Below are 22,126 nucleotides of genomic sequence, written 5' to 3'. Positions count from 1 at the left end.
CTTTGGGGAAAGCCAGACCTATTGCTAGTGAATCCATATCTGCCATTGTTAGTGGATCCATATCTTTGTCTCATTTTGGTTAGATACTGACTGATCTGATGGTTTACAGTTAGTAGAAATCCTAACTTTCAAGTTCTGTTTCCAAGGAAGTGCTGGGTGCTGGTGCCAATCCGTATTGGTTTTTTTTTTTTTTTTGTAAATTGGTTTGTAGTTCTTATATATCAATAAGTGTGGTTTTCATTGCATCTTTTTGCTAGCTGAGGAATACTTTGCTGAAGGAAAACACGACTTCAATGGTATTTTCAGTTACTATATCCATAGTGTAATTTCTTCTGATCTTAAGAAGGTCTGGTATCTTTTGGAAGTGGTTAACTTTCATGAACCAGTCCATGCAAACAAGTTTATAATTTGGATGTTAAAGAAAGTACGTGTTTTGAGTTGATACTTCAGAATACATCCATTAGGGTAAAGTTCCTCAGTCATAACAAATACATCTGTGTTCCTTTAAAAAAACAAAAACTGGGCTGGTGAAAAGATAATGGGAGTGTCTGTTTGTTATATATAAATGTGTTATTTATTTGAAGTTGAAAAGTAATTAGTCTCTTTTTCTTACCATTTCCAGGACATGTATACCTCTGAGAAACCTTCTCCAACAAGATACCTTGCTTCAACACCTGGTTTGGATTACATGCGAAGAAGTTTCCAGTCATGAGTGAGTAAATTTCTTTATTTAAGAAAAAAGAAACTGTGTGCATTTCAGAAGAACTGTACATCTGTTATGGGCTTTGGAAGGTAGCTCTGCCTTAAAAAGAGTCTATGAATTTTTTCTCTTCGTTTATTCAGTAATAAAAACTGAGATCTGGCAGGTACTATTTTTAACCGGCAAAACTGTGATCAATACGTGCTCTGTAAGGCTTGTTTGTTGGTAGCCTGGTGTCATTTTCATGAAGGTGAGCTCTAAAACAGGCTGATGTTTGTTGTGTGTGGGCTTTTTTTTTTTCTTTTCAATATAATTAAAGCATACAACTCCGAGGGGAGAATGTCTTGGGTTTCTTAAAATCTCCAAAAGATGTGAACATCCAGTAAATTCAAATAGCTGGTGAAAATCCAACATAAAATGAATGGACTTCATTTTATGGGAAAAAATAAATATATTGCTCAAATTCCAGTATAGAACTCTGATCCCAAAGGAATTTTGGTATGTGTTAGAAAGATATGAGCCTTAGGGAAGTGTGACTTAAGATCCCTTCTGACTGAAAAAAACACGAAAGACACCAGAAGTTTTGTTTTGGCAGTATCTGATGGTTAAGATGATTTCTTTTTATCAAACTGTTTCAAGTATTTGTATGTACTTCATAAGTTTTGTGGATTTGAGAACTCTTAATATAAACCTTGGCAGCAACATTACCTAGTCTTGCATCACACAGGAGTAATGCTTTAAGTTCATACGCGCAGGAATATATAAATAACAGCTTAGTTTCAACACGAGTATACTGAATCTGTTAAAGAACGAGTATGTCTGCAGAATGATTGTATCCTGTGTTAGTAAAATAAGTCCATTTGCTTGTCTGGGTGGAAGTGACTAAAAGAAGCTTGTTGGCTGAATTTCTTGTCAAGCTAAATAAAAATAATTGTACTTGACATCTGAAGGAAGAAAGTAATGGAGTAAATCTTGTTTTATCTTGGCAATTAGCAATTCTTTCAGTAGCATTTTTTTGATGTTTGCTAAATTTTAGAGTTCATGCTGAGTGCAAATAGGATTCTATCTGTTTCACATATGGCTGTTCACATTTGTTTATTTTCTGATGTTTAATGTTTGCAGTCTTGCATAAATGACCTCTTTACAGGCTGTTTATTTGTGTACCTGAATATCCTGACTTGCCAAACACTGCTGTGTTAATCATAATTCATTTATAGAATGTCTCATGTGCTGTCACTGCCTAATGGTCTTAAACATAACAAATACATATGTGTCTTTTTACCTTTTAAGTCATAGTTGCTTTGTTATGTGTGACTCACTGAGGTACTGCTGTGATGATAGAGCTAAACAAACACTGTCATTACTTGAGCAAAACGCCTTTGATTTTGATGAGATTTTGACATAGTTTCAGAATGGAGAGTTTGCTTTTTATTAGGAGGAATGAATACCTTTGTTGAAAGGGAAGATAATGCAGCAGGGCTTCTGTAGTGAGTTATAATAATGGTAAGCAAAATGCAGTCTCTTCTTTGCAGGAAGAATGTTATGTTCCTGTGTTAGATTGGATGCTTAAGTCTATTCTCACTGGTGGGCTTCAAGGACACAACTGAAAATGCTGCCTTTTAAAGATATGGGTTAAAAAAAATCAGATATTTATATTCAGCTGCTCTTGGACTTCTTAACTTGTAGTTTGCTTCAGAGAAACTTGAACTACAAGCTCAGCATGCATAGTTTTAGGCTTCTCTTTACTAAATACCTCAATCTGCAATGTGTTTATTGTTTTAAGAATATATGCACTTCATCCTCTTGCCCATGTTGTTGACGAAGATGTTATGTGAATAGTGCCTGTCCCATTTCCAACTGGGAGTTGAGCCACTGACTGTGATTCTTGGAGTGTGACCATCCAGCCAATTTCTTGTCCGCTGAGTGGTCCATCTGTCAGATCCATGTCCCTTCGTTTTAGGGAAAGGATGTTATGTGGCGCTGGATGCTTTACATGAGTCCTTTTCCTGGTGTCAGTTGCTCTTCTCTTGTCCACCAATGCTGTAACCCTGTTATAGAGGGGGTTACAGCAGATTTGACAGGGGATTTGCCCTTAGTATAGTCATGTAGGCTGCAGCTGTCACCTCCTTGCTTTCTGTGTGCCTTAACATAGTTTCCTGGAGGATCTGCTCCATTAATATGCCAGAAACAAGTGAGATTGACGGGTCTGTAGTTTCCTGACTCCTTTTTTTCCCTTTTAAAAAATGGGGGTTGTGTTTCCCTTTTTCCAGTAGCTGAGAAGTGCACTGGTCTGCCATGACTTCTCAAAGATGAGCAGTAGCTTTGCAACTTCATCTGCAGTTCCTCAGAACCCATGGATGCATCTCAGAGTTCAAGGACTTCCATCCAACTCGGGGACATTCTGTGACTTGTGCTCCTTAAGGTTCCTTGGATGATCTCAAACCTGATCTCCCATGATGGTCAACTCTTCATGCTCCCAGTCTCCCCTGCCTTTACTTTCTGCTACTTGGGAAATGTGGCTAGAGCACTTGCCAGTGAAGGCTGAGGCAAAAAAATAAAGGGGTACTTCAGCCTTCTCCATACCTCTGTTATGCAAGTCTTCTGCTTCCTTCACTTGATTCAGCATACATTTTCACTGATCCTATCCTGTATTATTCTGTATCAGAGAAGCGTGGTGATGCAGTTGAGCATTCATGGTAGTTGTTTTTTGTTCTTGGACGATACAGGGAATCTCAAAACTGCTGAAACAAAAGTAGACTCATTCAAAGCTTTTATTCCTGCTGAATGCCTTTATAAATGCCTGTTTTCATAAATCGGACTAAGATTAATCCATATTTCAGATTACACTGTGACATTTTGTGCCCCATAGGACAGTGAAGTCGCGTGCTTTAAGGGTGGGTAAGAGTATGCAGTGTAGCCAAGTTAAATAATCTTGATTTATTTTATACTTAAAGATAGCTTGTCAGAACAATCCTGACTGTGTCTGACCTGCCAGGAATGTCACACTGCAGAAGGAGTTGTTTTAATCTTTCCCATTTTCTCCAGTTGTTGACATTTAGCTACCAGAAAATGTGTGGTACTGTGATAAATTCTTATGATTATAAACTGTGCTCTTTATGTTTGGGAGTTTTCCTGTGCTTTCTTCTTTGAAGAAAGGTCAGTGCAATGAGCTCAATTAGCAAACAGTTAAAGTAAGTGTTAGTATGTACTGTTGCAACAAACTGCTGACATCCTCATTTTTTTCCCCTTTAAATGCACAGGATGTGGTGCCAACTTCTTTTCCTTTTTTAATTCTGCTGCCACAAATTCTAAATAATAATTCTTTTCTGATTTTTTTCTGCTGTTAGTTTTGTTTCCCACACCCTAAAAAAATATGCAGTGCACACCTCTGGGCAGTGAACCTGCTATTCTTTGTGCTTGAGTATAATTTGTTTTCTTTGTGATTGTCTGAGGGCAGGAGCACGTTCCATGTGTTTGGAGAGATGCTGTGCAATGTAACCTTATAGTTTGGAATCGGTCAGTGTGGTCTGGTAATGAGGTGGGAAACTTTGCTTTACCAGTTCAAATCAAGACCACGATGGTGTGATTAAAGGCTGCCTCTGTCTGATGGCAGGTTGTCTCTCTTGACCTCTCATTAGAGCTGGCTCTGTAGCTTGTGTTCATGGAGGGAACTATTGGTTTTGTCACTGAAAAACAAAAAGTGGAACACTTTTGTTTTCCTCCCTTCTTTTGCTTTCTCATAGAGTGTGTAAAGAAATAGATTTGGCTGTCGGTTTCTCTGAGTAGTAAACTTGGGAAGTAAAACAAATGACCTAGTAAGGCCAACTTTACATAAGTATGCAAGTGTGCATTATTATTTGTTTTTGCAACTGAGAAAAGTCTTTAGAACTCATGCAGAACTTCCTAGGCTGAGAAGAGTCTGGTTGAGGTTGGAGGTGAGGGGGGGAAAAATGGAACCAGTTTGCCCTCCTTGTGTGCCAGAAGAGATCTGCACTGAACTGAGCACTGAGACAAACTGTTCAGAAAACAAATGCTGATGAACGGGCGATGTTCTGTGGCATCACGAAGTGCAAGGTGATTGTGCGCTTTGGAAAGGGTGTTGCAAGTAATTGTAAAGCTGATTAGTAGTTATGGGTTGTTTTCAATGAGCTGAGATTGAGAGACGGGATAAGTTCTGATTCATACACAAAATTGCGTGCTGGGGAAGGAAAATACAAAAGTGAGCCAAAATAAGTTTCTAATGAATATCTAAGGGATGTCAGATTATTTTAATACCTTACAGGCTAAGACTTTTAGGTTTTTTTGGTTGAACTAAGAACTCTAGATGCCCATTCATAAAATACAGGCCCGTAGACACAATCTGCAAGTATTTTCTGTACCAGTTGTTCTGATTTCATAGTATAATTATTTCTAGTCTTTAGTAATAGTGTCTTTGGAGAAATATGGACACTATTGCCTCCTGGGTTATCTGTACTGAAATTTGAAGTAGTAGTTCTTCAGTTCTTCATGGAAAACTGATGCAAGGTATGAAACTGGCAGTTGGGAGAAATGCTTTCTGCTCTCAGTCTTGCTTCACTGTTATTTCTTGTCAATATTTTTTCTGTTTTCCAGGTACTGGTAGCTAATGCCATATATGCTGTGCCTGTCCTTGATGGTGCTGCCAGTCATACGCAGGGAGGCAAAAGTGCTGTAAACGGTTTTCTGACTTGAAGTGCAGATATAGAGGTCGCAGTTAATGAGTCAGAAGCTTCTGTCAACTTGCAGAAAAGCTTTTGATGCAGTTGAGTTTAGTGTGAAAGGTCTGGCTTGTAGGGACAGCCAGGAGTGAAGTGAGGGTCTTCCCCTGAAAGGGTTGTTAAGCACTGGAATAGGCTCCCCAGGGGAGGTGGTTGTGTCACCATCCCTGGATGTTTAAAAACCATTTGTATGTGGTGCTCAGGGACATGATTTAGCAGAGGGTTGTTAGACTTAGGGTAGTATGGTTAGGTCATGGTTGGACTCAATGATCTTTAAGGTCTTTTCCAACCTGAGCAATTCTATGATTCTGCGTTTCAGAATTTGATGTCCCCCTTGGAGTGTTGCCCTTACCAATAGAGCTGATGGTATCCTTTTCTCCTGGTCTGAATTCCTTCATGCAGGTGCCACAAGGAGAAACACATCAGGTTGTTTGGGGTGGGTGGACTCCCACGTTTGCTTACCACACAGCTGCAGAAATGGTTGTACTGCTGCAATACTGCGAGCGAAGTGCGGGAGTGGGAATGAATGGTTCCGTCCAGTGGTAATGCTGTTGTTTCCTTGTAGTGTGTGCAGAACATAGTTGTTTAGGAATGCAGTAATCATCCTGGATACTAAGTGAGGAGGGGCATCTCCAGAGGGCTAATCAGATCTTAGATGACCCAGTTTCTCACCGGTGCTGTAATTAAACCTCTCATCTAAATACAGCGTTCACTAGTGAGAATAAAATATAAACCACAATATTTTACACATAAAGAACTGATGCACAGTATTGAGGAAATAAATGTATGATGTAGAAACAAACTTGTTTTCATAATGTTCACCCTTTGTGACTTGGCTTATTTAATACACTGACATAATGATGCAACTTTAGAGACCTCGTTACTTTTTTTGGCGGAGCGTATGGTTATTTAAATTGATCAGAACACAAATGAAGAAAACCTTTTGAAATCTGCCTGCATTTAAACAGCTTTCATAGGTTAATACTTTCATAATCCTTCTTTCATTTTTGATCCCTTCAGGATCCTTAGGGCTGCTAATTTGTGGCTTTCCTTGCACTTAGACCTTATTTTTAGATTGAAAGAGGAAGACAAACGTTTTTGAGTTTGTGGGGCTCTTCTGTCAGTTGAAATCAGATGAAATACATCATCAGTCGCTGCAGACTGGAGTGAAGTCACTTTCTTTTCTTAAACTTTGCAGGAGGTTGCAGCTGCAAAAAAGGCATCTATCATATTCAGAAACTGTGCTTCCAGGCGGTACATTCAAGCTCAGTGATCTGACTTTTTATAAGACGTCATCATCACAGTATTGCATAGTTTGCTGTTTTATTTAAATTAGTTTATGTATTGTAAAGCTGACTATTTTTATATCTTTAGCACAGATTTCCAATATTTTAATTGATATTTAAAGCAGTTTTTTACATATGGTTATCATAAAGGGAACTTTCTGTTTACTGTTCTCTCTGTGGGTTTAAATTGATGGTTGATGGGGTTTCTTTAAATAAGTCAGTGCATTATGACACCTACTTTTAAACTAACATAATTTCTGTTTGTAGACCAAGATGTTGGTGCTGGCAGTAAACTATTGTCAGCTATGAACTGACAGGAGAGCTGTGGCAGAAGAGTTGCTATTGTGGAATGGCTTAGGTTGGAAGGCTCCTTAAAGCCAGCCCATCCAGTCCCAAGCCCTGCTGTGGGCTGAGTGCCCCCCACCAGCTCAGGCTGCCCAGAGCCCCATCCAACCTGGCCTTGAGCACCTCCAGGAATGGGGCACCCACACTCCTCTGGGCAGCTGTGCCAGTGCCTCACTGCCCTCTGAGTGGAAATCTTTCCCCTAAAATGGAACCTCAGTCTCCTCTCTTTCAGGTGAAAATCATTCCCCCAATCCTATCATGTAATGTTGGTGGAGAAAGCCACTTACTGCTCCTTACTATTTCCCTTTTAGATACTTGCTCTTTAGATTTATTCTTTGTCATGGTTTCAAGGAAAAGCAAGGTTAAGTTATTTACAACTTACTTTAGAATTAACTTTGTGTGCCCCAAAATAGCCAAGATAATATAAATATATGCATTATTGCAAGTTATATTTATAAACATCTAACATGCAATGGATGTTTAAATATACAATATACTTTGATATCACAGAATCATAGAATGGCCTGGGTTGAAAAGGACCGCAATGATCATTGAGTTTCAGCCCCCTGCTATGTGCAGGGTCTCCAACCACCAGACCAGGCTGCCCAGAGCCACATCCAGCCTGGCCTTGAATGCCTCCAGGTATGGGGCATCCACAGCCTCCTTGGGCAACCTGTTCCAGTGCGTCACCACCCTCTGTGTGAAAAACTTCTTCCTAATATCTAACCTAAACCTCCCCTGTCGCAGTTTAAGACCATTCCCCCTTGTCCAATCGTTATGTTCTGTTTATAAAGTACATACTTACATATGCAGCTTCTTTTATTTCTGTGTGTATACAAAAGGAGAGAGTCCTTATTCTAAATTTGCCTCTTGCTGTTTTCATTCATGGCCAGTGAGGACTACTGAATTATGACAAGTTGCTTTATACAGAATGCATGCCTTTGGCAAGATAATAGTCCTCTGTTGCACGTTTTATTTATTTATTTATTTATTTTGTAAATTTAAATCTTAGTCTCTTTTGGGTGTATCTCTGAACCCCTTAAACAGAATGTTGCACAATGATGCCTTTATTGCGGGTTGTTGGTATTCCTGCAGCAGAAAGAGCAAGTAGCAAGGAACACTGCAACCTTGTTCTCTGGAGTGAGTATCAAGTATCCACCACTATGTAAGCAATTCATAGGTCTGGGATCCTATTCATTCCTGTGATAAGTCAAGTGTGGTATTCAAGTCCACTCTGAAGGGAAAGCGTGGAGGAACTCGGAGCTAAAATACAGCCAAAAGACAAGAGCTGTGGGTGTAGGTGTTTGGGCAGGCACCCGCTTCTTTGCATAAGGCACCGTGCAGTCACAGAACAGTGGTGTTTCAGTCACCGCAGAGAGGACTTTCTAGAGGCTGCTGCATTAAACATCACAGCGTTGTTTTAATTTAACAGCTTAGTCAGATAAGGGTTTGAAAGGGACTGAAAAGGAATTCTACCAACAGCAGCATTGAGAGGTGATTTTTAAAGGCTTTCCTTACCTGTTGTCAGTCATGTAGCTCTCCCTTTGTGTGCAGTTGATTGACTACTGTACACCGCTGTTGGAAACTGAAGCTATTGCTGCTCAGTAGTGTAACTGTGTCACAAATAAGAAAAAGAGTGAGCTGTTACCTCATTTAGTGTTGTTTCTCCTATGTTCATTTTCAAGAAACAGAATACCTGCCTGGCAGGGTGTGCAGTTATTTTAAGCTAATTTGACATTCCTTTAAAAGCTGCTCTGACATAATTTAATAGGGAACAACTTGAATTGTAGCAGGGATGGAAAATACTTTGGGTTATTGTCATCAGTGCAATCATGTGAGTGATCCCTGTAGAATTACTGGCTCTGTGACTGGCAATGTTCGTTTAAATTTAAGATCTTTCCTAAACTATCTGATCTGTTGTCTCTTCTGTAGTCAAAGGATATTTGCAGATGTTTGTGTAAACAAAGCAGCTGTGCTTAGATGATATCCTATCAAGCAGCTGATTATAAGGTTCATTTACTCTCTCACTGCGAAAGCACCCCTCTGTAATTAAGAGCTTTTCATTCTTAAAGTTGGCACTGGACAAGATAGCACTGGCATTTTCTCCAGGCTGTTGGTATCCCTGTTCCACCCTGTTCCAGATTGCTGAAGTACGCAGGGAGCTGTGTAGGACTTGCAGCCTGGCTTGCGAAGATGTCTTGTGGGGTTTTGTTTTTCCTCTTTTTCCCCCTTTCCACATTGTATGCTGTGTAACATAATCAATTATTATCTGGAACAGAAAGCACATCAATGTGCTGAAGAATCTGCAGTGCTTTTGGCCAATACAGTCATTAATCTGAAAGAACGTTAATGTAAAAGGGCACTTTGTTTTAATAAAGCACTTTGGTTTGCCATAGGAGAGTATTCTTGAATGCAGCCTTTCTGTTTTACCCTTGAAAAGCTCTTAGAAAATCTGCCTCATTCCAGGGCAGGGTGCTGAAAGGCTCACTCAGAGCTCTTTTTTTGAGCAGGAGTTGGACTTCCCGGAATTTGTTAGGGACAGGAAAATAAGGCTCTAAATCAGCTTTGCTGCTTTCATTAAGAAGCTTATTTAATTTTTTTCCCCAGAATTTTTACTGCCTTGTATGCAGACTTTTCTTTTGTGACATGGCTATTTCTGAGTTGTACAAACTCTACAATGTTATAGCCCTCCTTCGCTGCCCTCCCCCAGACTTTCTGGCAGTGAGTTTGCCAGGTGTAGCTGTTCTTATCAGCGTTGCTGTGCTATAGCTATACTTCGTAGCCATGTAATTCTACAAATCCTGATTCCTCACATTCCTAGGAGAGGATAGATCTTACATTTCTTTATTTCTGGTTGTAAAAGCTAGACAGGCTTTTAGCATCTCCTCCCCCCCCGCCCCCCCATTACATCTACAAGCAGGTCTTGGCTCTACTACTACACAAGAGCATCCGAAATACATAGAGTCTGGTCTGGAAGATGGGAGGGGAAACACTGGTTTATAGTTAGCCGTGAAAAGAATAGGTGCAAACTAAGGAGTGTCAATCTTGTGGTGGTGTTTTTTTTTTTTTTTCTTCTAACAAAAATCATCTTCCCCTCCACCCCCCCCATCATATTTTCTATGCCCGAAGCAATGACAAAAATGTCCACAGATTTTCCTTTAGCTAAGTGGTAGGAAAACACTTCCTATATCAAAGGCTCATGAGTTACTTCGAGTGACGTTTTAAGATCTATTTATTCTCCATTCATTAAAAACAACTAAAAGAAACAATATGAAACTCACTGTGAAACTCTTGGTGGTTGCTTTTTTCTTTTTTCTTCCGTTGGTTATTAAGCGTAACATGAACGTCAGAGAACTAACTCTTGATTTATATTTAGTGGTCCTACTCAATGGTATGCCAAGGCATTGTTATCTGTGTGTTGTCCAGTGAAATCTAATAGGGCAGCTTGAAGGCTAAATTGAGGGTGAATAGCACCGCTTTTTCTGTACCCATAGCCCTGATGTACTATCACTGGAAGTTAAGCTAATGTATCAAATTGCCTCACAAGTATGGGATAGAGTGTTGAAGTTCTGTCTCCTGCTCGCTCCGTGGATAACAGTTGGCTGAAACTTGTTGTCATGAGTTTAAATTCTCTATAGCTACTGAGAGAGCATGTAGAACAGTAAATGTACTGCTGTCTTCAGTCTTCTAAACTTGGTACTGAGGCACTAAGGCATGTACCATTCCTTTAGTTTTGTTCTTGTAATAGGTAGGTAAGATGTTCTTCGGTTGGATAGTGTGCTTGTCTTAATATCAAGCTAACCAGTGGTGTTCCACGGGGGTCGGTGCTGGGTCTGGTCTTGTTCAGCATCTTCATCAAAGGACCTGAATGAAGGGATAGAGTTCATCCTCAGCAAGTTTGGTGATGATACAGAGCTGGGAGGAGTGGCTGACACACTGGGAGGCTGTGCTAGCATTCAACAAGACCTGGACAGACTGGAGAGTTGGGGAGGGAGGAGCCTGATTAGGTATGACAAGTACAAGTGTAGTCTTGTACGTGGGGAGGAATAACTGTACACATCAGTACAGGTTGGGGCTGACTTGCTGGAGAAGAGCTCTGCGGTGGATGTTCTGGTGCACAGCAGGTTGGCCATGAACTAGCAGTGTGCCCTGGTGGGCAAGAAGGCCAATGGTAACTTGGGATATGTAAAAAGAGCGTGGCCAGCAGGTTAAAGGAGGTGATCTTCTCCCTCTGCTCTGCCCTGTCGAGGCCACATTCAGCCTACTGTGTCCAGTTCTGGGCTCCCCAGTTCAAGAAAGATGGGTATCTCCTAGGAGTCCATCAGAGGACCACAAAGATGATAAAAGGGCTTGGAGCATCTCCTGTATGATGGAAGGTTGAGTAACCCAGGTCTGTTCAGCCTAGGGGGGAAAGGCAGGGTATCTGATAAACGTTTATAAATATCTAGAGGTAGGTGGGAGCCAAATGGATGAGGCAAGGCTCGTGGAGTAATTGCCTAAAACTTGAACACAGAAGGTTCCATAGAAACATGTGGAATAACTGCTATACTGTATGGGTGATGGAGCACTGGAGCAGGCTGCCCAGAGAGGTTGTGGAGTCTCCTTCTCTGGAGATATTTAAGACCTGTCTGGATGCCTACCTGTGTGATCTAATGTAGGGTACCTGCTTTGGCAGAGCTGTTGTACTTGATGATCTCTTGATGTCCCTTCCAACCCCTGTAGCTCTGTGATTCTGTGAACAAAGCAGTCTGCTTCACACTGCTGCCCCTGATGAGCACTGGCTTGCAGTGGAAGATGTAGCGTTTCTTCAATTCTGCATTTGTGAAGCTACCTCTCAATTGGCAAAGTGTTTTTAATAATATCCTTTGGCTTGAAGAAATCTGTCAGTCGATGCTACAGTGATGACCTAAATCCAGGAAATGCAGAATTGTGGAAGTGCTGCATCTTCTTGGATAAAAAAAGATTGAAACCTTTCTCTTGTAATTACAATGTACGATTATTACAATTGTATTTTTTTGGAACAGTGTGTCAAGGTGTATTTGAACACAGAAATCTGATTTTCATTGCCGTGTGGTGTCCATTTACCAGGAAGATGATAAAAGTGATCTATGCAGGCAGTTCCCTTCTCTTCATTGTGAATCTCTGGGAAAGTTGCTGTCTGCTCAGTATCGTCTAGATCCACTTGCAGAATGTGTTGCAGCAAGATCTGAGGGGGTAAGAAAGAACATGGCTTGAGTAACAAGGAGAACAGTGCGAGTATTGTGCAGTTGCAGGGTTTTGTAGTGTGTAGTTTCTTTCTTTAAAACTTCAACCAGTGCAGTAATGGCTGCCTAAGTTTTTTTCTCTTTTTTTTTCTCTTTCACTTAGATTTTGTTATTTATTCTTTTTTTTTTTTTACGATGATTTGATTTTTTTTCCTAGAACAGGTAGAATTAATTTCATTGATCCTTTATTGAAGTTCTCAATCATGATCCCGAATGTAATGAATGGTGTTCTTGTGTGTTTAAATAGAAAGAAAAATACATCAACTGTGAATGAATGCCACTTCTTGAATCAGTGCACTTAGTGTTATTTATTAGTTTTTTACTCTCTGTCTAGGCCAAGCTTCTTTCTGCTTTTAGACTTGTAAAGACAGCTTGTAAAAGAGGGTCATCTGTTTGTTTAAAAACTATGGCCATATTTTCATGCTTTGAAAATGGTAGCAAACCTACAAAAAACAAACAAACAAAAACAATGCAAATTCAATATAATTCAACTTTCACTGACTCTATTGCTCTGTAGAATCCTAGATAGGCAGGGACTGATGACCTTGACTATAGGAAGACTGCAGAAGGATATGGATGGGATGAGTTCACCTGTATGGCACTCAACAAAGCTAAATGCCATGTAGTGAACTTGGCTCATAACAACCTCATGCAACAATATAGGCCTGGGGGAAGAGTAGTTGGAAAGAGGCCTGGGAGAGAATGACCCGGGGGTGCTTAGTTATTCATGCGAATTCTCCTGTTCTAACTAGAATTGATTATTTAATATCTGATGAATGAAAACTGTAGGCTTCAGTTCATGGATTGGAAAATTAATTCAAAATATTAGTGAGAAAGGATGGATAACCTACTTTACCACTGCTTTAATAGTTATTTGTGTGACGATATATTGCTTGTCCTAGAGCTCAATGCCTATTATTTTGAGATATTCATTTGAAGACCAACTGTGACAGGAAAAGTCAGTGAGGAGTAATTGTAAAACAAAATGCTATTGATATTGTAGGTGTTGCTGTGGCTTTGTTGCTGAGTAGATTGTACTGAACTGTATCACTTTTTGCAAGGAAGTATGTACTGGGAATTCACTATGCAAATGTTTTTATAATGTATTTTTCCTTCTTTTTAGAATTTCAAGAGTCTTTTCCCAAATAACATATTTTATTTGCATGTCCTTAATCCATTTAAGCTATTTTAATGCTGAAAATTGCTTATAAAATTATTGGTAGTACTTAAAAGAAAATCTGCTTCCTTTTCTGAACTATTTTGCTCAGATGGCAGGGGAGGCAAAGCAGTTCTGTGTGTAGCTTCTTAAACTGCAGCTTTTAAAGCAAACTTTCAAACTGATCATTAAGAACAACTTGCCTTTGCTATTTCTGGTGCTTGACTTTTTATACCTCTTGTTATGAATAGTCCTGCTGACTCTTTGAGGTATTTAATCTGTGAATTTTACAGGTGTAGAAAGATGGGTTCAAAGAGCACGTGGATCCCATCTACTAAAATCTCCATCTACTGCCCATGACATCAGACTGCACTTTTGCAGTACTAGAGAGGTATCAGAGACTTTCATGGATACGTTTAACTTCTTTCTGAATGACAGTGGCTAAACTTCAAGCTTGATTCTGCATTTATTGAAGAAGGTAGCATCAGGATGGAGCTCAGCTTGATACCTTGCCATGGCTGCTTTCCCTGGGTTTCTCTCTGCCTTTGTGTTATGAACTGTTCCTTTGGGTCTGTCAGCCCTTAACACTTGGTATCTTAACCATGTTTAGAGGTTAGCAGACAGGGAAAAGGACGTACATAATTCTGGACTGCTGTACTGGAAGCATAGTTTAGGATTATGAAGACAGAACTGCCTATGTTTCTGCAGAGATGTGGCAGAATAATCTGTATGCAAGCTGAATTCTAACCAGGTCAGGTTGATGTGAGATGGGAAAGAATGGTCACGATAACTTTGCATCTCAAATAAATGTGTGCAGGACTATTGTTCACATGAATAAATGCCCTCAAGCTGTTTCGGTGGTGAGTTTTATTTTATTTTATTATTATTATTATTTTATTTTATTTTATTTTTTTCTTCCCCTAGCTTGTACATTTTCTTTTCTTCAAAGGAGGGCAGAACAAACTGGTGACTTTTGGGATAGCTGCAGTGCTGCTTGGGGTTACCTTGAAGGTTCATCATTTTTTTTTCTTTTTTTTAAGCCTGGACATAATGCCATGAATATATAAACACTCTAGATTATAATAAGAGAAGTAGAATTAAGTTTTGCTCAAGCTTAGTTTTTTTGTTTTTCTTTTGCAAACTGTTGTTTGACATGTATCCCCTGAGCTGTATTTTTGTAGCATCCTTTGTGCTATATATGTGTTACCTCCTGACAGCATGCTTTATTAAAATGAACTGCTTTCAAAGACCAGCTAATTATAATTACGTTAATAGACACATTTTTATTTTGAGTGATGGCAGCCAACTAATCAGGATGCAAGTCGTACTCTTTATTACGGTTGAGAGAGGTCAAGGGCTGCGCACATTGATCCATAAAATCTAATCCTGGTTAACTGCTCCTTCTCATTATCACCCTGATGAAATGAATTGTAATGGGTATGATTGTTATATGTCCTAAATTATTGGGAGAAACACAGAATGCAAGAACATTAAGAAGAGCCCATTGCTCAGCTGACTGGCTGCTGGAAATGCAAGTGATTAGTGGCAATCCACGTGGTATGCACTGAGCATTGCAACATGACTCAGAGAATCTGCTTTAATCCAAGTGTCATAATTCTAGTGTAACAATTTTATCTTGTTTATCAATGTTCTCTTGTAAACAAGATGCATAGTAATCCTGTTTATGGTTTCCCAAGTTCATTTTAAAGCTTGCTTTTTTTGTTATAGATGGCATTTTTCTAACAGAAATGAGAGGAAAACTACTGCATGTGCCATCTTTGCAGTTTTTTTTATACTGAGGAAGGACAGGTATGTGTGAGAATGACTTCTAGTCCTGGAATTCTTGCACAGCTCCCTTCGGGGAAAGGGAGACATTGGTGGCTATAGGATAAAAGTGTTTCTAAGGGCAGTTCTACAGACTTTAGTAGGTAGGTTTTTGTATTTTGTTTTTTTATTTGGCTTGGAAATTGCGTAAGAAACCTTTTCCAGTTAATTGTCCATGTGAAGGGATAGCTTTGAAGAAAAGGGAGCAACTTCTCTATTCCCAGTAGGGAATAGCTGTAACCCTTTTCTGCGTATTAACTCAGAGCTATGGAAGTGTAGCATTTCTCTTTTTTACTATCAGTATGGCTCATTTCTTGAATTACGAAAACAGCAGTGACACAAATGCAGGTAGGAAACATGCTTTGTATGTTTGCTTTTCTCTTGCCCTTCTCCCTCTTCCCTTCTGTTACTCTTTGTCAGTCCACCATCCTCTCATTACATCAACTCTTGAGAACCTTGCTGTAGAAATGAGATGATCTGCCTCAGTTATTTATCGCCTTCAGGACCTGTAAGGTATACTCATGCTTTAGTTGGTTAAGCATTTCAGTTATTACTGAAGATTTGAATGTACCTCATTTTTTTTTTTTCTTTTCTGTCTTCGATACATTTATATCAAAGACCAGGAGAAGTTTTTTAATGCTTTAAAGGTAATAGTATGCTTAGGTGAACTGTAAGCTTAGGCAGCTTTTCAGAGTAAATTTGCAGTGTAATTTAGCTGTAAGCAATGGTGTTCCTTTGAGTTTATATCTTTAACTGAAAGACAAGTTGTTTGAGAACTAAATTAAAGAATACATCGTGGAAAGATAATGATGGGAAAGCTCATACAGCAGGTATGTCGAAGGTATATATGAAGAACCTGCAGGTCAACTTAATCAGACAATTCTACACTAAATTTTGTTTTAATGTTTTGAAATTGTAGCTGTTTCCTAGACTCTTTATGTGTATAAGTGGAAGGAAAAAAATGACCATGAAGTTATTTGTCAGAAACCTGGGATTTAAGTTGATGTACAGCTTTATGTTATGATGAATTATATTATGATTTCTTTGGAAATTATTCTTTATGTAAAGAGTTAATGTTCCATTCCAGATGACTTAAAGAATCCTTTTTTTTTGGGGGGTAGAGATAATTGACAGTTGCTCAGTAATTGTCTCCAAGCTTCCAATTGAGTGGACATACTTGTAGGGTGGGACGAGAAATTGGATGGCTTGTCAGAGATGATGGTTTTAGTTGTCTTTGTTTTGCCAAGCCAAATACAATAGTATTCCAGAATGTTATTACTTCTGGCAGGGGTGAGTTAATGGGCAGCATGTAAATGAGCCTAACATAATAGAAACAGTTTGTGCCTACCCTGTATGTGTTTCAGCAGACCAACGTGCATGTGGATAAATATGCCAGCAACTGTAAGATCTAAGATGTTTGTGATCAGCAGCTGGAATGGAAAGAAATGACCTCTCCCACATCTAACACTTTAACTATGGGAACAGAAGGTCTAAAGGCCAGAGAATACATCTTGAGCCTTCGTTGGGCCTGTGTTTGTTCTAATTTAATGTTTTTTTGGAAAATGTAGTTGGCTTCCTAAATTGCTTGCTTTGTATAGACGAGGCCTTACAATGCTGTGTAGGAATTCACTTTCCAAAAGCACTCACAGAGGCTGACAGTTATTTAATGCAACAGCATAAAACACAATTTCTGATGACTTTTTTTCCTTAGCTCTGTAGAGCCTTTGACAGAAGGGCTTTCTGATGTGCCTTTGTACATTTTTCAAATGGCCTTAAAAATGTTATGGGGCACATTCTGCAATTTGTCTGTTTAAAATTACCTGCCAGAAGTAATGATAGTACCTCAGCTGAAACTGTTCTCTGGGCCTCTGGTGGTGAGAGAGGGAGAGAGAAGGACGCCCAAAATGCCCCCTGGATTTCCAGCAAGCTTTGTGATGTGCGAGGATTCCAGTCACGTACGGGGGTGTCAGAGGTGCGTGTTCAAGGGGGGAGAAGAAGGAACAGAAAGACTTGCTTTAGCAGGTGCTTGCTTGTGCCTGAATGTGTTTAGCAGGGTAGATTTGAGTTCTGTTAGTAGATCTGATGCTGGCTCTACAGTGCACCAGGAGCTCTCTCAAAACATTATAGGAAATTTCATGAATTGATACAGACTTTATAAGAGGATGCAGACACTGTTCTTAAATACTAAGCTTGGGGGGGTGTGTTGCTTCTATTAGAATTTATTTCAAGAGGTGTTTTCTTCAGTTACTTTCAGTGTGAATGTTCCCTTTAAACTTTATTTAGAGAAATCAGTATGCATTCTATTCTACAAATAATTTCTTAAGATATTCTGCAGAAATGCATTTAGGACTGCGTGCAGATTTTTGTCTCCTTGTGCTGAAGTCACTTTAAATCCATCACCCCAGCCTGTAGAGTCGTCAGGCAGAAATCTTTCTCTGAAGGTAGAGGAGTTGTCCCTGCATCCGTTTTGCCTTAGCATGCTGAAGGCAGCTGCCTAATGACATGTAGTAATGAAACCTGTTGGAATTGTAGGGGGGTATCTGGTCTCTTTGATTTTGCTAAGGAGCAATGATTCAAGTGCTTCAGATTGTAAAAGATCTGGTGTCGCCTGCAAGACGGAGAGCAGATGCTGCTAAGAAAGGTAAGAGCAGCACTGGGATATATTCGATGTTCTGAGTATTTGCTATAGATAAGAAATCTTTTGGAGTCTGGTTGTACTTATACGCATATTTACAATTTTCTGTGGCATGCAGAGCTGCTGTAACTTGGCTTTGAATTATTAAGCCTAATTATTATCGTTTTGCAACTGCAGCTTTCCCAAAGAGAATCCCGATGACGTTTATTATGCTGAAGATGGAGTTTTTGTCAGCATTTGTAACTGCTGCTATTGTTCTGAAGATCTTTTCCTTATTTTTCTGTCCTAAAATTATTTTTCATGTCTGGATGGCTCAGGCTGTGAAAATAGCAACTGTGTTCTACATAATCTACCATCAGAATAGCACTTAGAATCTTAAGTATTCTAAATGAGAATAAAAACAAAAATAGACTTTAGTGCTTATGGAAATGAGATGGACTGAAAGTCCACAGCTGCTCTGCTGTTTAGGTTTTACAATTAGATTATTTCGAGATTACAACTAACTTCAAAATCCAAAATGTCTCTTGTGAGTGTACAAAGCATTACTTTAAATAGTAACTTATTGTTGGAAATTCATTGATGTTAAATGCTTTTTTGTTCTCTTCAGCATGTTGAATGTTTGTTGTTTTTTCTCCCATAAACTAGTTCCATCTTTTGTGGTGTCCTGCATGCTTATCTAATTAGGAACTCATTAAACACTTTTTTCTTCTACTGTTCATTTTTACTTTTACATCTTAATTATTTGCAGTTGCTCGATATACAGTTTGTAGAGGACTAAACTAATTCATAAAGCTATCTGAAACTGCATTCCTTTCTTCCTGGAATTAATTTTCAGTGTCCACTTCATTTTGTAGTGAATAGGTCATGAATAATGTAGAGGCTATAGCATCTGTGTGTGCCTGCCGCTGTGCCCTTGTTCTGCTCTGCTGTTACATGTAATCTGTGGCTAAAGGCAAGTATCTGTAATTTACATTGCTGGTCTAAAAATATCAGGCTGCTGTAATTCTAAGGAATTAGTTAATGAAAAACTTCTGAGAAAACAAAATGATTAAAGGCAGAGCTGGAGCCCACAGTGTTATCTCCGGTCAGAAAAAAAGACATGCATTTCATAAAGTCAAACTTCCAAATTGCTTCCTTAAATTCTCTGATGATTGGTTGAACATCCCATCCAACAGTTGTATAATTTTGTCACAGTGAATTGCTTGCTATCAGTTCTCTGTACATCTTCTTTTTTTGATTTATTTACTTATGCTCCACTTGTCACAGAGAAGAATGAAGGGGACAGTCAGTGGTTGCTGCCTGTACTGAGTATAGCTAGCTAGTCAAGCTTGGTTTTCAAGCTTGGTGTGTGAGAGCTGGTTTAAAAAGATAACAGCAAAAATATAAAATTCAGTTTATTCAAACTGATGCATCTAAATTGGAGGTGAAAGCCTTGAAAAATGTAACAAAATACTCAGAAATGAACTGTAAAGCTGCGTGATTTTTTTTATTTCCCCTCTTTATTTCAGACCCTTTTTGGTCATTGTTTGGGCAGTATTCTCAGGCTGCTAGTAACTGAGCTAATTAGATGTTAGCTCTTAGAAAATTTGGTCGTAAAATTTTACAGACAATATTAAGTTCCTAACATTAAAAAAATCTCAAACATATGGAAGAAAACATTAATAAAAGATGCAAAGTGCTGACAGACTTCTGTAATAAATACAGCAATCTGAGTAGGCAGTAGGGTTTCTTTCTCCCAGCATGCAATATTAGGCATCTGGTGTATGGGAAGGACTGTATTCTACTGAAATGACTCATTCTCATTATTGTTTTCAGTAAATGGAAAAATGTATTTGTAAAGGAAGAGTTGCTAGGAAGCCCAGTGTGAATGTGAGGTGAATTCTTAGAGACATGAAGGATGATATGTGAAGTGTTTGCAAATGTGCTTTCGAGTTAGTGTTGGTAAGTTTAGAGGTTTTTAATCTCATTTCTTGGGTGCACCCTCTTTTTCCTGTTTAAAAAAAAAGTGTTTTTCATTAGAACGTGTTTTTAAGCAAAGTATAAAATTCTAAGGTCTAAATTTTCTTTAAAATCTGTACTTTATCATGAGAACTGGGAACCTAAGAAATACCTGCGTGAATACTTGCAGGGCCAGTGCACATGTGGAGTGGAGGGGGACTGTATTTCTCACTAGGGTCTTAACTAGCACTCAGGAGACAAGTTGCACAGTAGGTTAATGTTTTAATTGTCTATTTCTTGTGTTGTACCTGGTTCAAAAATTTCCCTCTTTGAAGTTGAATGTTCTAACTTTATAATGATTTTTATAAATAGTATGCAGGGCTGTGGGGGAAAGGATTGCCCTAGCTTCCCGTTTACCCAAAGCTTATTTTCAGCTGAGACCCAGAAACACAGTTATTAGCCAAGAAAATGTCATTTTGCATCTGTGGTTCAACAACAGAAGCTTATTATAAGACAAGTAAGTGTAGCTACTGTGGAGAGGAAAATTCAATCCCTGCAGAAGAAAGTCTTGCAGAACGTTATTTAAAAGGAGCCCATTCTTAGCATTTCATGGGTTTAGATATGGATTTAATAGGGTAGTTGAACAGCTTGCCAAAGTTGCTGAGTCTAATTGTTTGCTACAGCCAGAGTTGGTTTTCATTGTAGCTGTGACCCATGCCACTAGCTAAATTAGATTTCATTTTCTATATCAGAAGAATGTGATAAATAGTTTACGAATACAAGACTAACTCCTTGTGAATAGAGTGCTATTCTTGTCTCCCAGCTGCAAGTCCTTAGGTTATGGTTTTGTATGTAGTGTTTGGCTGCTGCAAAGGCTCACATCAGAAAATTCCTCAGTAGCCCTGTGAAGTTCTTGTTAGCAAGACATGCAATAAGCAAAACAGTAACTTCTGGTACGTAATGTCTAAGGTACGTTTTCATGCTCTCTTAATGCACTGCTAAAAACTTGAATACCAAGAGTTTCCAAAAACCCAAATCCTCTACAATGATGTTCCATAATCTTCCAATCGCAGTGAAAGCAGTGTGTGTAATTTTGTTTCTTTTAGTTTTAAGATGACAGCAGGTTGGTTTAAAGGAAAAAATGTCGCTACTTCATTTATTGAAGAAAAGGTGACACCTGAGATCACTTTACCACTTTTTGTAAGACTGAAAGTAAACACAAAGTTGTAAAGAAAACAGAGAAATATTAAAGGACTTGTCACTGTTTTATTTCATGAGGCTTGGCTTTCTTAAGCAAATTGTAACCTTGAAAGCATGGCTTTGGATCCCAAATTATGTCCATATGAGATTCTCTTGATAAGCATTCTAATTCAAGGCCATGTATTTCACAGGATTTGAGACTTGTTTGAATTGAGGGGAAAAAATGGTTTGAATGTTATTTCTCCTGGTGAAATCAATGTGAAGTATAAATCTGTTGACTTTTTTCACCGTTGGAATCCTATTTGAAATCAAAGTTGTTTAAAATAATGAAGACGTATTCTTGTTTTAGCTCTTCTCCCCTTGTTCTTTTCACAGATGACCTTTAGTTAGAATATAATGAAGGTACTGCACTGAAATATGTTTAGCAGATAACTAAATCAAAATCACAGTATTGCAAAGACATGCAGTCTTTAGAGTAAGAGAAACACACACCCTCAAACCTAAGCTTTCTGTGTAGTATTTGGTCACTGCAGTGAACTGGGCTGTAAGCCAAACAGAATGATGTTCTTTGTGAATCCCTTGTGTTTCTTTGAGGTGCACATCTTATCTCAGTCTTTTTAGGCTTTAGACAAAGCTTACAAATACCTTCAGATTCAAAGATAATTTTCATTCTGGAAATGTGGGCACACAAGGTATGTAAATGTTGGGCCAGACGAGGCTAATTGTGTATAAATGTGCCAGTAATAATAGTTCACGCTTTGGAAGGTTCTGCCTGAATTCACTTGCCAGATGGTACTCTGGTAGAACCTTGTATTCCAGACCTAGACTTGGCAAGAAAACTGCAGTCTTTCTTTTGGTTAATTTCTTTTGCAGAGTGATTAGTTGATTAGTTGTAAGATGAAGAAAATAAAAGTCCTGCAGCAACTACCTATGGTGTTTTCTTGTTTGTTTTCCTTTTCCTAATTGTACTGTCTTTTGGTGCACAACGTGCTGAGATTTTTGCCTCTTATGGGAGGTTTCAGGGTTAACTGAATTTTCTTTC

At 38.9% G+C, this 22,126-nt stretch overlaps 1 protein-coding gene across 16 annotated transcripts in view; it reads left to right on the top strand.

The window, feature by feature from the left end:
* The window catches only part of USP6NL (USP6 N-terminal like), a 110,639-nt gene that overhangs the window by 5,461 nt on the left and 83,052 nt on the right, over nt 1–22,126 (top strand). For 15 of the 16 annotated variants that reach the window (XM_015296018.4, XM_040700781.2, XM_046942463.1 and 12 more), the window contains one exon: nt 623–712. In XM_015296018.4, coding sequence (XP_015151504.1) covers nt 709–712 — 4 coding nt within the window. In that variant the 5' untranslated portion in view covers nt 623–708. Of the gene's footprint in view, nt 1–622; nt 713–16,423; nt 17,334–17,843; nt 17,953–22,126 lie in introns of those variants that run through there. The other variant, XM_040700765.2, reaches the window with a different exon arrangement.

This window comes from Gallus gallus, chromosome 1 (genome assembly GCF_016699485.2).
Source record: "Gallus gallus isolate bGalGal1 chromosome 1, bGalGal1.mat.broiler.GRCg7b, whole genome shotgun sequence".
Classification (NCBI taxonomy): Eukaryota; Metazoa; Chordata; class Aves; order Galliformes; family Phasianidae; genus Gallus; species Gallus gallus.
Note: the sequence above shows the minus strand (reverse complement) of the source record. Positions and strands in the feature narration are given on the sequence as shown.